Below are 14,087 nucleotides of genomic sequence, written 5' to 3' on the forward strand. Positions count from 1 at the left end.
GCGGCGCAGAGAACCACCACAGCCGAGCAGACGAGACTGAAGCCCAACAGGGCGGCGCAGAAGCCTACCACAGCCGTGCGGGCAAGACAAAAGCTCACCAGGGCGGTGCTGATGAGATGGTGGATAGTTGAGACGTGATGAGGCTCTGGAAGTTCCGCAGAGACGTGAAGAGGCTCTGGAAGTTCCGCAGAGACATGAAGAGGCTCTGGAAGTTCCGCAGAGACGTGAAGAGGCTCTGGTAATTCAGCAGAGACGTGAAGAGGCTCTGGAAGTTCCGCAGAGACGTGACGAGGCTCTGGAAGTTCCGCAGAGATGGGAAGAGGCTCTGGTAGTTCAGCAGAGACGTGAAGAGGCTCTGGTAGTTCAGCAGAGGCGTGAAGAGGCTCTGGTAGTTCATTGGTGACTTGACCTTGCCCATGAAGATTATTGGTGACTTGAATTGACTCCTGAGGTCTAACTGTGGTAGTGCTTGACTCATGAGTGTTAATGGTGACTTGACCTGATTTTGGAGGGTCAACGGGGACCTGACTCGACTCTGGAGGGTCAACGGGGACCTGACTTGACTCTGGAGGGTCAACGGGGACCTGACTCGACTCTGTAGGGACCACGGGGACCTGGTCAGTGGGGACCTGACTTAACTCTGGACGGTCACCTGTGGCTGCCATCTTGTGCAGTGGCGCTGGGCCGGCGGCCATCTTGTGCTGTGGCGCTGGGTCGGCGACCACCTTGTGCTGTGGTGCTGGGCCGGCGGCCATCTTGGGCAGTGACGCTGGGCCGGCGGCCATCTTGGGCAGTGACGCTGGGCTGGCTACCACCTTGTGCAGTGGCGCTGGGCTGGTGGTCCTCCTGTCTGGAGACACAGGATTAGAGGCGGCTATTACACCTGGAGAGATAGGTGTGGCTGGGGGGTCCCACTGAGACCGATGTTGTAGGTACATGGTGAACCCCCAAAAATCCAGGATCTCCAGCTCCTTCATCTCCCACTCTGGCACAGGGTTATCCAGACATGTGTTAAAAAGGTCTTTAATTGCCTCATCATTGTACCCCATTCCTACCGCCATGATCCAGAACAATTGCACCAAACCACCCACCTCACTCCCCTTTTGACGGAGGGTAGTTAAGTTCAAAAGTCTTCCCATCCGCTCCTCTATGGTGGCTGGGGAACGGATATGAAATCCCACACTGCTGGATCTGGGCATGATGGAGTCCTTCTGTCACGAACGTACAGTAACAGACAAACAGAGATCCAAATGCAGTGTTTTAATGGCGTAATCCAAAATCAAATCCAAAAAACAGGCAAGAGGTCATAACCACAAAAATCAGTCCAAAACAAGAAACAAGAAAAACACAAGGGAACACGAGAAAGCCGGGTGACGGAAAACAAGGACTCCATGAAACAGACCGGTTAATATAGACAGGTGAAAACGATGAAAGTGGAGACAGCTGAGTGCAATTAACAGGTGTGCAATTTGTGGGAAATGTAGTGCCTACAGTCGGGTGACTATGGGGAAGTGAGACCACTAGTGGACACCCAGGCAAACACACACCAGACACTGTGACAATATCACTCTGCACTGCCTGCCTTCTCACATAACAACATAATTTAAACTTGAATCAACTTTAAATTTCCATTAATGCATTTATGTATGTATTAAATTGCTTCAACCACTTTCACTAATACCTTCAACCACTTTGCATTATTGTATTAATCACCCTCTAAGAGTTTATTTTGCAAGAAAATAAATGTTTTCCCTATATTTTAAATATTTTATACTGTATGTCCTCTAGCCATACAGATGTTTGTTTTTCTTCTTGTAAAAGGTACTTAATGGACAGAAATACCCAGAATGTTTCCTTTAAGAGTATAAAAGCTGCTCTGTTTTAAAAACCAGATTTTGTATATAGTTTATAAGGGGATTAAAATCCCACAGCATGCTCTGTGAAACCTTTCTGTCTGCTGTTATAAAGCAGAGCCTGTGGAGATGAATGAATGCTGTTCTCTGTTCACTCAGAGCCAGCGGCTGATAGCATCTCTCACTGCATGCTCTTTCACATTAAGAGAGAGTGAGAGCATGGCATGTGTTTAACGGACTAATGCCAGACAAAGGAAACCCCATCACTCCTTTCTCTTAGACTCTCACAAATATATTTTCATGCATGAGTCTTTATGTTCACCTGCAAGGTATCTACAGATCTCTGTTTTGAGCTTTAGTGGCAGTGATTTTAAAGTTTTAATAGAAATGAAATTATGTATGAAGGTAGACTAAAGTCATACTTCAATGGTTAAAAAAAAAAAAACTTTATAGTTTAGCTAAGTATAACACATTTCCATTTAATTTCAATTAACAATAATTTAACTTACATCAACAAAATCATTACATTCAGTTTGTACTTAAGTATATTATTTTTTATAATAGTACTCTTTGCTGCGCCAAAGTGTACTTCTTTTTCCAGAAGGTAGATATTAAAGAGATCTCATTTGTGATTTATATTTCCATATGAAGCAGGATGCAGATTTGGCAGAGAAACATGTAAAAGGAGTAGCTACCGTATCGAATGAGAGGGAACTGTGATTAAGTGGAGACAACTGTATTAAGCAAAGTGTTCAACGCTTCACTCCTCATTATGTGAAGTGATGAACTTAGTGCTCCGATGAGCTCAACTGAACAGTTTCAGGGCTAAAAACATGAGGAAGACTTGAGGAACGTAGCTGATTTAAATATAGAACTCTCTTTAACCTTAAAAAGAAAAGAAAAGAAAAAGTTTTTATCAGAAATGTCTTATTCAGTCCATGACTTTTCCAGGACCTCGGCTAGTAAATGTCTTTCAGGCATTATTTAAAATCTCAAAATGAAGATTTACAGATTTACAGAATTTACAGATCTCACATCACAGATTTCACCCAGTTATTAGTACACCATCATTCCAATGTTTAGGGGGCAGTAAATTTTTTAAATCATTATCTTACTTTCCAAAAAAATATTAAGTAGAACAACTATTCTCAACATGCTTAAGAATAAATGGTTATTGAGCAAATAAGTATGTTAGAATGATTTCTAAAGGATAAAATATATATATTGATATAGAAGTTATTTTAAATTGTAATAATATTTCACAATATTACTGTTTGACTTGATGAGCATAAGAGACGTCTTTCAAAAACATTTTATATATCAACGCAATCAGTCATTCAGTCAAACTAAAATATAAAATAATATATATAAAATATAATATATAAACCAATATAAAATTACAGCACCAAGCACTGAACAGCAATATATTCCTACAGTACAATTTTTCATATTATTATTATTATTATTATTACATAAAATAATTTTATACATTAAAATCCCATGCAGGAAATTTAAATTAATTGTTGAATCAGAGTTATAAATCATGGCTGTGTTTCCCGATAACGGTGTCTCTTAGCGTTCTATGAAGACTCTAAAGGTATGTCTTAACTAAAGGTGTACCTTTCCTAGGTGTGTTCCCCCGAACCATACCTTAGGACAGTGGTTCCCAACCTCATTCCTGGAGGCCCCCCAACACTGCACATTTTGCATCTCTCCATTGTCTGACACACACACACACACACACACACACACACACACACACACACACACACACACACACACACACACACACACACATACACACACACATATATATACACACACACACACACACACACACTTTAAATGTCCAAAGCGACTTACAGTGCATTCAGGCTAAAATGTTTTACCTAACATGTGTTCCCTGGGAATCAAACCCTCTACCTTTTGCACTGCTAATGCAATGCTCTACCACTGAGCCAGAGGAACACTTCAACTTTGGTGCAGTAATATCATCACTCCTGAAAACTCCCCCTCTCCCTCTCCCTCTAACTTCTGTCAATACAACAAACGTGAGGATTTTTCAGGAGTGATGATATTACTGTGCCGAGGTCGAAGTGCTGCGAAGTGCTCTTCCGTCATACATTATAGTCATCATTTTTTATCCGCTTCGAAAATTGCAACGTTTTATTTTGTGCCACCATACTTACTCGTGTAACTACTCATGTAACTGTTTTTAAATAGGGAATACATGGAAGTGTTTTTTATCTTCTAAATTCATCCCTGTTTGGATCCTAAGGAATGAATGGGGCTAAGCTTAACGCTAGCATAGTGGTGCCGCACTCTTCAGCGTTTGAGTGCACGCACTGAGACGAGAGAGCTACGTGAGGGAAGAGCATTTTCCTTTAATATCCTAATGATTTTTGGCATTAAACTGGCTATTGCTAAAAATAAAGCCCAGTGACTTAAGACTGGTTTTGTGGTCCAGGGTCACATATATATTATGAATGCCTGGTCGAGCGCTGATGGGATGGCGAAGTGTCCCGTCAAAAATGCCAATTACTCACTGGACACATGCAATGGCATGGAAGCCTTGATGTGTCTCCATCACTTTGTACCTGGAGAAAGGCATGTAATCGGTGGCGTGACGGAGTAGGATGTTTGTGACTGAGTGAACGCACCACCACGCCAAGGCCTTATTCAACCCATATCCATCCCCAACCACCTCCAGATAACTACCTACAGCATAAAGACGGAGAGCAGCCAGCAGCTGAATTTCGGGCTTTAGTGGGTAGCTCCGTCAAGTTTGTCTCAACAAAGTTGGAACAACAAGATGTGAAAGCTGCTGAATTTGCTCCCATGGTAGGCAAGTTTTTTTTAGAATTGTATATTTTATATGGTAGCTATTCTGACACGATAATGAAATCGTGCAAATACACTAGGCCTAACTGGCTCCGCAGATGCAGCTGTCTTTGATTTTGGACAACTATTTACTTTCTCGCTGCCCGAACTCCGCATCACATTCATTCCTTTGAAATAGACTCCTAATTATGTGCTGATGTCCTAATGGTTTGCTAACCGATGTGCCTTTGCATATTATAATGGAAAAACTAAAACCATCAGTAGGCTATAATGACATTTTTATTATTTACATAAAACACTTCAATTAATTGAACACTTATTGAACACTGGGTGTATTACAATTTTAGAATAGTAATATTTATTTGGTTTTACACTTTTTCTTGCCACAGAATTACAATCGTATTGACTGAAACGTGAAGAAGCTTTTTGGGCAATGGCCACTAGCGGAGTGAACTGTGAACATCGATATGGTATAGCTAAAGAGTGGTCCAGACTAACCTTAGGAACGAATGACTCACAGAAGGTATACGTAACTAAGAACATTTCGGGAAACACGTATTAACGTAAAAGTACAACTTACAAATGACGTAGCATTAAGAAGGTTCGGGAAACGCAGTTTAGATAGTTTGGACTGATTCTTGAAAATTTACATTTTTGTTATCTTGTTAAATTCTATATATCACCTGCAAAATTAGAATTCATAAATAGTTGAACCACCCCAGAATTAATGTAGATTAATTTCTCTGGACTTTCTCTGGACTTTATCGGCTGAGGAGCAGAGAAATCGGTGACTTAGAAGCCTTTCAGCACCACTACCTGCTTACAGACGAGGTTCCTGGCAGTTTCTCCACTTTAGGGACACCAGGGGAACTCCAGAAAGTGTAAACACTTGTACGCTTTGACTATTTTTCAGCACCATCAGTTTCATTTACAGAGATTTGAGGGTAAAATGTTCCCCTGGGTTTTAGATGGGTTTTTTATTTTTACCTCTAAAGAGCCGCTTTTGAATTTCTGGCATAGAAGGAAGATAATTAACTTTAAAAAAAAGTCAAAATGAAATTAAAACATACCATATTTGATTATGATCTTATTGTGCATGATTCCACAGTGCACATAATTGTCTTCAATTAATCAAAATGCAATAACTTCCTACACCTCTGAAGCACATACTGTAGATCACACAGACAGGGAAAATTATGTTAGCCTACAGGTAAATAGCTTTAGACGTTTTTCTTGGTATTTCAACATTTCGAAAGCCTTGCCAGTTTACAAAAGTAAATGCCATTTTATATACTCTCTTTATTCATTTGCACAAGAATTGCTTAACACTTTCTGTTCATGGGGTGTAGTTCATAAGCAGAATATCAAACCAGTATGTAATAATGAATTTTTTGTAATTATTCTGATTTCTTCCTCTCCTTCTCTTTTAAGGTATACCGCGGTACCTGAGTCAGCCGGAAGCCGCATCAGTGCGGGTGGGTGACAGTCATGTGCTAAACTGTGAGGTGAATCCAGACCTGGTGTCTTTCATCCACTGGGAACAAAACAAAGAGCCAGTGAAGCTGGACCAGAGAGTCTTCATGCTGCCCAGTGGTGCTCTCGTCATCAGTAACGCCACAGAGGCAGACGCAGGCCTGTACCGCTGTGTGATCGACAATGCTGGGCCCACCAAGACCAGTGAAGAAGCAGAAATACAGATACTGCCTGGTAAATATTCCATACTTCCAAATCAAATCATCAACTATACTGTAGTGTTGCAAATTAAATTATGTGTGGGTTGTTTTTTTTTTTACCAATGTAAAAAGCTTTGTCTGCAATTTAATATTAAGACTAATTTACCAATTGACATTTTGATAAAAGAATAATAGTAAATTCATGAAAATTATCCAAGTAAAAAAAAAAACATGTATTTCATGACATTTAAATTTAATTTGGAATTTTGTTTGTTTGTTTGTTTATTTGGGAACAGACAATTACCCAGCATTTATAATGAAAAGGCCAATTCCTCTGCATTCTTCACAAAAAAAATTCAAGGCATTAGTTCTGATGATTCAGAATCTATTTATTTTCATATATTTTTTAATGCACTACTGAAACTCACACATTTGAGAGGAGAGAGAGAGAGTTTTAAAGTAGAGTTTAAATTCAGAGTTTATTCTTATATATTTATTTAAATTATATTTAAATGTTATTTATGCTTTTTGTCTATTTAAACATCCTTTTAAACAAATTATCGAGGAGTAAGAATAACATTTGTTATATATATATATATATGTATATATATATATATATATTTCTTACCCAACCTTTTGTTATACAAAACAGAAGCCTAAATTGTATTAAAATCATGTTTAAAAATATAGTCCACTCACAAATAAAAATTCTCTCATCAAACAACATTGGACCCCATTGACCTCTGTATGGACACCAGAGGTGGGTAGTAACGAGTTACATTTACTTCGTTACATTTACTTGAGTAATTTTTTGGGGTAACTAATACTTTTTGGAGTATATTTAAAGATGGGTACTTTTACTCTTAATGGAGTAAATTTTTTGGAAAAATTCTGTACTTTTACTTAGTTACTGTGGGCGACGCTCCTCTTGTTACTTTATCTTAATGCAATAAATGCAATAAATGTTATAAATGCTTCAGTTTATTCCAAACGCACCGTCTACTTTCTCTCATACATTACATACATTTTATCTATATATCTAAATAAAAATAGGCCCAGTATATATGACCCAAAGTAACTAGTAACTAACTTCTTGAGTAGATTTTTTATCCGATACTCTTTTACTCTTACTCAAGTAACTATTCAGACTAGTACTTTTACTTTTACTTGAGTAAATATTTCTAGAAGTACTTTTACTTTTACTTGAGTACAGTTTTTGGGTACTCTACCCACCTCTGATGGACACTGAGACACTGAGACATAGAATATCTAATATCTGGCACTCAGAATATCTAATGTTATGTTCTGCAGAAGAAAGAAAGTCATACAGGTTTGGAACAACATGAGGATGAGTACTATAATATTATAATGACAGAATTATCATTTTTGTGTTGACTAGCAATAGAAAAAAATGTTCTCAAAGGTTTCAACTTAATAGAAAATATATATTCTCTAAAAACATTTTTTATATATTATTTATATATATATATATATATATATATATATATATATATATATATATATATATATATATATATATATATATATATATATATATACTCACCGGCCACTTTATGAGGTATACCTGTTCAGTTGCTTGAACACGAATTGCTAATCAGCCAATCACATGGCAGCAACTCAGTGCATTTAGTCATCTAGATGTGGTGAAGACGACTTGCTGAAGTTCAAACCGAGCATCAAAATGGGGAAGAAGGGGATTTAAGTGACTTTGAACGTGGAATGGTTGTTGATGGCAGACGGGCTGGTCTGAGTATTTCAAAAACTGCTGATCTACTGGGATTTTCACACAAAACCATCTTGTGACTGGTACTTGTGACTAGTGACAATAAAGGGCTACTACTACTTTAGAGTTGTACCCTGTGTTTTGCCCCGCCCCCAAACATATGATTCAACCTTCAGTCGAATATTAGCAAGATTTGAAAATTCCAATTCGACTATGAAAATCCTTAGTGGGGGACACCCCTAATATATCTATATGTATATATAACAGTATTTGTTATTTAACTTTTCATATAGATTGACTTGTTTTAAGGATGTTTCAATATTTTTACAGAAAAACAAAACATTTTTTTGAAAGTAATTATTATTTAAATTATTAAAAATAATATTAGCACTGGGGCAGACACTGACTGTGAATTCACTTCTCTGTTTTGTACAGATTCAGGGGAAGAAAGGACCCTGGAGTTTCTCCTGGAGCCTCAGCATGTGTCTAAAGTCGTTGGAGAGAGCATTCTGCTCCCCTGTGTGGTGACGGGACATCCCACAGCCTACGTCACATGGACGCACAAAGACCAGCTCATTGAGTACAGGTAGGGAATGCATCATCAAACAGCATCTCTGTCCTCACAGATCTCCGGGGTGGGTAGATACTCTGCTATTAATAGATCCAGAGCTCTGCTCCCTGAATCAGACAGTGATTTCCACTAACAGGTCATTGATTCCTCAGTGTGTTGCCAGTGTGACGAACACAAGCTTAAAACAAATGAGCATGTGGCAGCAGTGTCCACTTTTAGGGATCACTCTCTGTATACGTCTGCAGTTCTGCTGGCATACAGCTCTGTCCCAGCTGCCCGAGTAAATAATTAGAGTGACGGGCGCCTGCAAGAGAGGTGTAAATGCCAGTCAAGACTGCAAGTGTCTACACAACCCACACACACACACACACACACACACACACACACACACACACACACACACACACACACACACACACAATCTCTCTCAAACCTTTCTCATGAGAAACACTGCCAGGCTGTTCACAGATTAGACCTGGAAAGCCACCTTTTCATGCTCAATTCTTATTAGCTGCAGGGTGTCCAAAGCCACCTTCAATACCACGACTTAGGTGCCCTTGAGCAAGGCATCGAACCCCCAACTGCTCCCCGGGCGCCGCAGCATAAATGGCTGCCCACTGCTCCGGGTGTGTGCTCACAGTGTGTGTGTGTGTTCACTGCTCTGTGTGTGTGCATTTCGGATGGGTTAAACGCAGAGCACAAATTCTGAGTATGGGTCACCATACTTGGCTGAATGTCACGTCACTTTCACTTTCACTTTCAAAGTGCACGTGTGATCAACCGATGTTCTCAACAGGGAAGTTTTAACATCGTGATATCCAGGCCTTGAAAATTCCAGGAAATTATTAGAGAATTGGGATGACCTAATAATAAATTCTATTCTGTTTTGTCTAAATAATTTAAGAATATAGCACTAAAAGCCAAAATCAATTGTTGTAAATGTTACAAGTGAATTTTGGGCATTATAAATCATGAGATTTTCTAAATGACATTTATCAGTGTTATTGAAGGGTTAGTTTACCCAAAAATTTGTTTTGTTTTAAAAGGTTTATTTCATAAAACATTTTGTAGTAATCCAGTAAAAATAATCCATTTTCATTATTAGCCGTTTCAAATAATTTAAATATTTAAAGATTAAGATCTACATGTAAAAAATAAGGAAAATGCGCATGCATAATGAAATATTCAGTATCAGCTAATACTGTAATAATACTACTATAATAATATTCTAATATTGAGTGTTAACTTATTTGTTACCAATCAGAATCAGAATCAGAATCAGAATGAGCTTTATTGCCAGGTATGTTCACACATACGAGGAATTTGTTTTCGTGACAGAGCTCCGCAGTGCAACATAACAGCGACAGAACAAAAAACACAATAAGGAATAAAAAATACAAAAAAATACAAATAGGTGGGTAAGGATTGACAATATACAAATTGACAATGTATGGCAGGTATATTAAAAAGAGCATTTATGTATGTACATGTATATTATGTGGAAAAATTGTAACTGTACGCTAAGTATGTGTGTTTGGATAAATAAGTGTATGTGTATATAAATATAAATATAAGTAGTATAGTGTGTTCCATGTATGTACATGTATAATTATGTGCAAAAGATTTACGTGTACGCTAAGTATGTGTGTTGGATAAAAAGTGTAGTGTATATAAATATAAATAGTGTAGTGTGTCCCACAGTTATTATCAGCTGTTCATAAGATGGATTGCCTGAGGGAAGAAACTGTTCCTGTGTCTGGTCGTTCTGGTGCTTAGTGCTCTGTAGCGTCGACCAGATGGCAACAGTTCAAAGAGGGAGTGTGCTGGATGTGAGGGGTCCAGAGTGATTTTAACAGCCCTTTTGCTCACTCTGGATAAGTACAGTTCTTGAATAGATGGGAGGGTTGTACCGATAATTCGCTCAGCAGTCCGGACTACCCTCTGTAGTCTTCTGAGGTCCGATTTAGAAGCTGAGCTGAACCAGACAGTTACTGAAGTGGTTGTTACAACAGGTACAATATGTTGTTCATCCCTAAAGAAAATCTGAGAAAAGTCACACAAAAGTATGTTTAATGCTATTTTAATATTAAAATAATGATAGTATTAACATCAATATAATTATTTATTTTATTAATGTAAAGAATTCTACTCTGTTATACTAATTTCTAAAGTATGTTTTTTTGTGTGTGAACCAGTGATTACAAGATTACTTCACTTTGTGAGTGCAATCAATGATTTTTGTTAAAAATATTTTATTAAATCCATATCATATAATACTTAATGTCTTGAAACTCAGAAACCCTTACTTTTTTACAATTTATTTAATTGTGTTATGCTAGTAGCCCTGCACCTTTTGTATGTTTCTGTGCATAAACTTCTCACACATTGATTCTGAACTGGATGGTTTTTGGAATAGTGTAGCTGATCCAACTATACCTGAATGTTTGTTATCCACGGCAGCTCAGTAAAACTGAAATGCTGATCAACCGACTAGCTATTTATCCTGCCCACTTGTTCCCTTTGCTCGACTCTCTGGAACCCTATTTAAAATCCAATTTGGGGTTGATCATTGTCTCTTGCTCTCCCGATCTATAAGGATCGGGTGAAATTATTGTAGGTTGGCCATTGGCAGAGTTGCTTATCAATGTCAATGGGCAATAATTTCTACAGCCTTTTGTTCAGGATATGTAATAACCAGATAAAATGCAGTTATGAGCCAACACTCTCCTGATATAGAGTCTGGCCATGTAATGTTCGGCTAGAGGAAGGGGCGCTGATGACCCAGCACAAACCATCTTTGTTAAATAGAAGTTTTAGCAAAAAGTAATAATATAGGTAATGTAAGAAATTTATGGTAAACCAAAATATACGTTGATTTCGTCATTTCTATTGAAACTTTAAAGTCATGAATTTTAAAATATTTGTTATTACACATTAGTAATAATGAAGTTGCAATTAAATTTGTACATTATTACAAATATATTAATCTTGAATGTAATCGTTATTTACATGCCGGAATTTATTGGCGGAAAAGCTGAACACTTCTCAAGCGAAGAAACCGATCTGCTCATGCGCAAAATTAAAGCGCGCAAGCAGATCATCTACGGGACAAGCAGGAATCCACCAAAGCTTCCTGAGGTGAAGAAGGTGTGGGATGAAGTAGCAGTGCATGCTTTCAAATAGTGGCTGTATTGGCAGGATTGTTCAATTAATTAGCCAATTTCATTCGTCATTATAAGTAGTAATAGGCTGAATTGCAAATAGGTAGCCTAATTCTAATACATACAATGACTATCCATCATTACATTTTTATATTTATGTAGCCTACACAATAATATTCTTTTACACCTGTAATCCTTTTGATTTTAATATTTGGCATGTTTGTGTGATGCGCATCCCTGTATGTAATAAGCAAAGTCAACGCGCACTGTGGACCCGCCCAGAGGTGCACTGTATACCAAAGCTCTCTTTAAATAACAAAAGCATATTGCGCCATTGACTTTAGACCACGTTTGAGTTGGTCTATGGCGCAGTCTATTTTCAGCTCCTTAAAATATCAATGCGACTGAACACAACTCTCTTTTTAGACCAGCACGCCCATGGGCGCACAAATGGATGCAAATGCATTTGCTAATTAAACGACATGGAGCTGTATGGGAAAATGCGAACAGAGCTGGACTGAAACTAGCAAACACATTTGCGCTGTGTCTTGCGTCGCATTGCACCGAGTGTATGATAGGGCCCAAGGAGTCTCTTGAGCTCCTTTGTATGTGTATAGGGGGAAAGGTGTTTTTCTCATGTCAAAAATCAAACAGTGCTCTATTAACCGCGGAGTCATGCCAGCTGCTCTCAGTCCTTGGCCCTAGATGTTGCCCATCTCTGGGATCCTCTTCTGATAGACCGATGATGACGTTTGGAGATGCTTAGGATTCTTAGTGGGAGTGTAAGAACAGGCTGGATTCACTGAAGGATAAACACTGAAGACTGGGTAAAGAACTGGGTGGAGGGAAAAAAGGAGAGCCAGACAATGTGTCTGAATGATATAAAGCAACCAACCACTATGCTGCTTACTACTTTGTTGTATTGTAAGCAATTTAAGTATGCTTAAATGATTCAATGCCACAAATCTTGCAAACATTTGTAAAATTGCCTAGTTCTTTGTAGCAGTCTGGAAACTTCTGAGAATGTTTTTGTTTTTTGGTGTACTGAATGATTGATTTCTGAATAATAATGAAATTATGAGGATGTGTACATTCACATTCAATGCAAAGAATATATGTTATTACTTTTTACTTAATTGTTATACTACACAACATTTTTCAAATTTTATTTGAGCCGTTTAATTTTCTTTTCGTATAGCAGCAATCCTCAAACTAGTGTTGTCAAAAGACCCGGTACTTCGGTACCAAGTTGGTACTAAAAAAAATTTAATGTGACGGTACCAGGTTTCTTTAAGTACCGGTAGTACCGAGGTCCCGTTCAAACCCGGTTCAGCGCTATGATTTCCGCGAAGCAGAAAACGAGGATGGAATCTCAAAATCCAGTCATGAAAATGAAACTTTTAATATGGACAGTCGTGGAATTTGTCAAAGTTAGCATAAATTAATCAAATCAAATCTCCATATGGACCAGTATCTGTAAATGTTAAGCCGCAGAAGATGTTTGAAATATGAATCCGTGTTCTGCGCCCCAGCCGGCAAATGACCAACCTTCAACGTTGAAATATGTTTGAAATAAGGTCAGTTGTTGTTTTAACGCTGAAACAACGTTGATACAACGTTTAAAGCTGAACGGTTGAAAAACAGTCTGCCCATGACCAACTTTCAACGTTGAAATATGTTTGAAATAAGGTCAGTTGTTGTTTTAACGCTGAAACAACGTTGATACAACAGTGAATCAACGTTACAATACCAACGTTGATCCAATTTGCAAAATCGAAAGGTAATTCAACGTTGATTCAACCATGGTACCAACGTTGTTTCAACCTTCAATCAACGTTGAAATGCCGGCTGGGGCGTCTCTGTGTGAATTAATGAATGGCAGAGACGTGCGGGTTTGTTTACTACATAGACCAAAGCGCATGACGCTTGCATTAATTTCAGCATCTGAGCTTCAGAGCTCTCTCTCCATCAAGCGATTTGAACTTTTCAGTTCATCTCAATGGACGCACAGCGCACCTGTATTTGATGCTCTGTAAACTCTTTGTGAAGGCGCACGACTCACCGTTGCTTTACTGATAGCGCTGTTTCTCACACATGCAAAGAGAGAGAGAGCGAGAGTCTTACCACGCTGAATCGACACGTTATTTGTAAACTATTCTTTGTTGTCTTCTCCTGTCAAAATAATGGAGTACATTTAGAATTATTCATATTCATTTTCGAACAAGCAGAAGACATACCAGTTTC

The 14,087-nt window shown here is 38.3% G+C and overlaps 1 protein-coding gene across 10 annotated transcripts in view; it reads left to right on the top strand.

The window, feature by feature from the left end:
• LOC132110003 (neogenin-like) overlaps positions 1 to 14,087 on the top strand; it is a 149,338-nt gene that overhangs the window by 84,744 nt on the left and 50,507 nt on the right. For all 10 annotated transcript variants that reach the window (XM_059516619.1, XM_059516534.1, XM_059516609.1 and 7 more), the window contains exons 3-4: positions 6,126 to 6,401; positions 8,547 to 8,697. In XM_059516619.1, the coding sequence (XP_059372602.1) occupies positions 6,126 to 6,401; positions 8,547 to 8,697 (427 nt within the window). The remainder of the gene's footprint in view (positions 1 to 6,125; positions 6,402 to 8,546; positions 8,698 to 14,087) is intronic.

The sequence above is a fragment of the Carassius carassius genome, chromosome 2 (genome assembly GCF_963082965.1).
Source record: "Carassius carassius chromosome 2, fCarCar2.1, whole genome shotgun sequence".
Classification (NCBI taxonomy): Eukaryota; Metazoa; Chordata; class Actinopteri; order Cypriniformes; family Cyprinidae; genus Carassius; species Carassius carassius.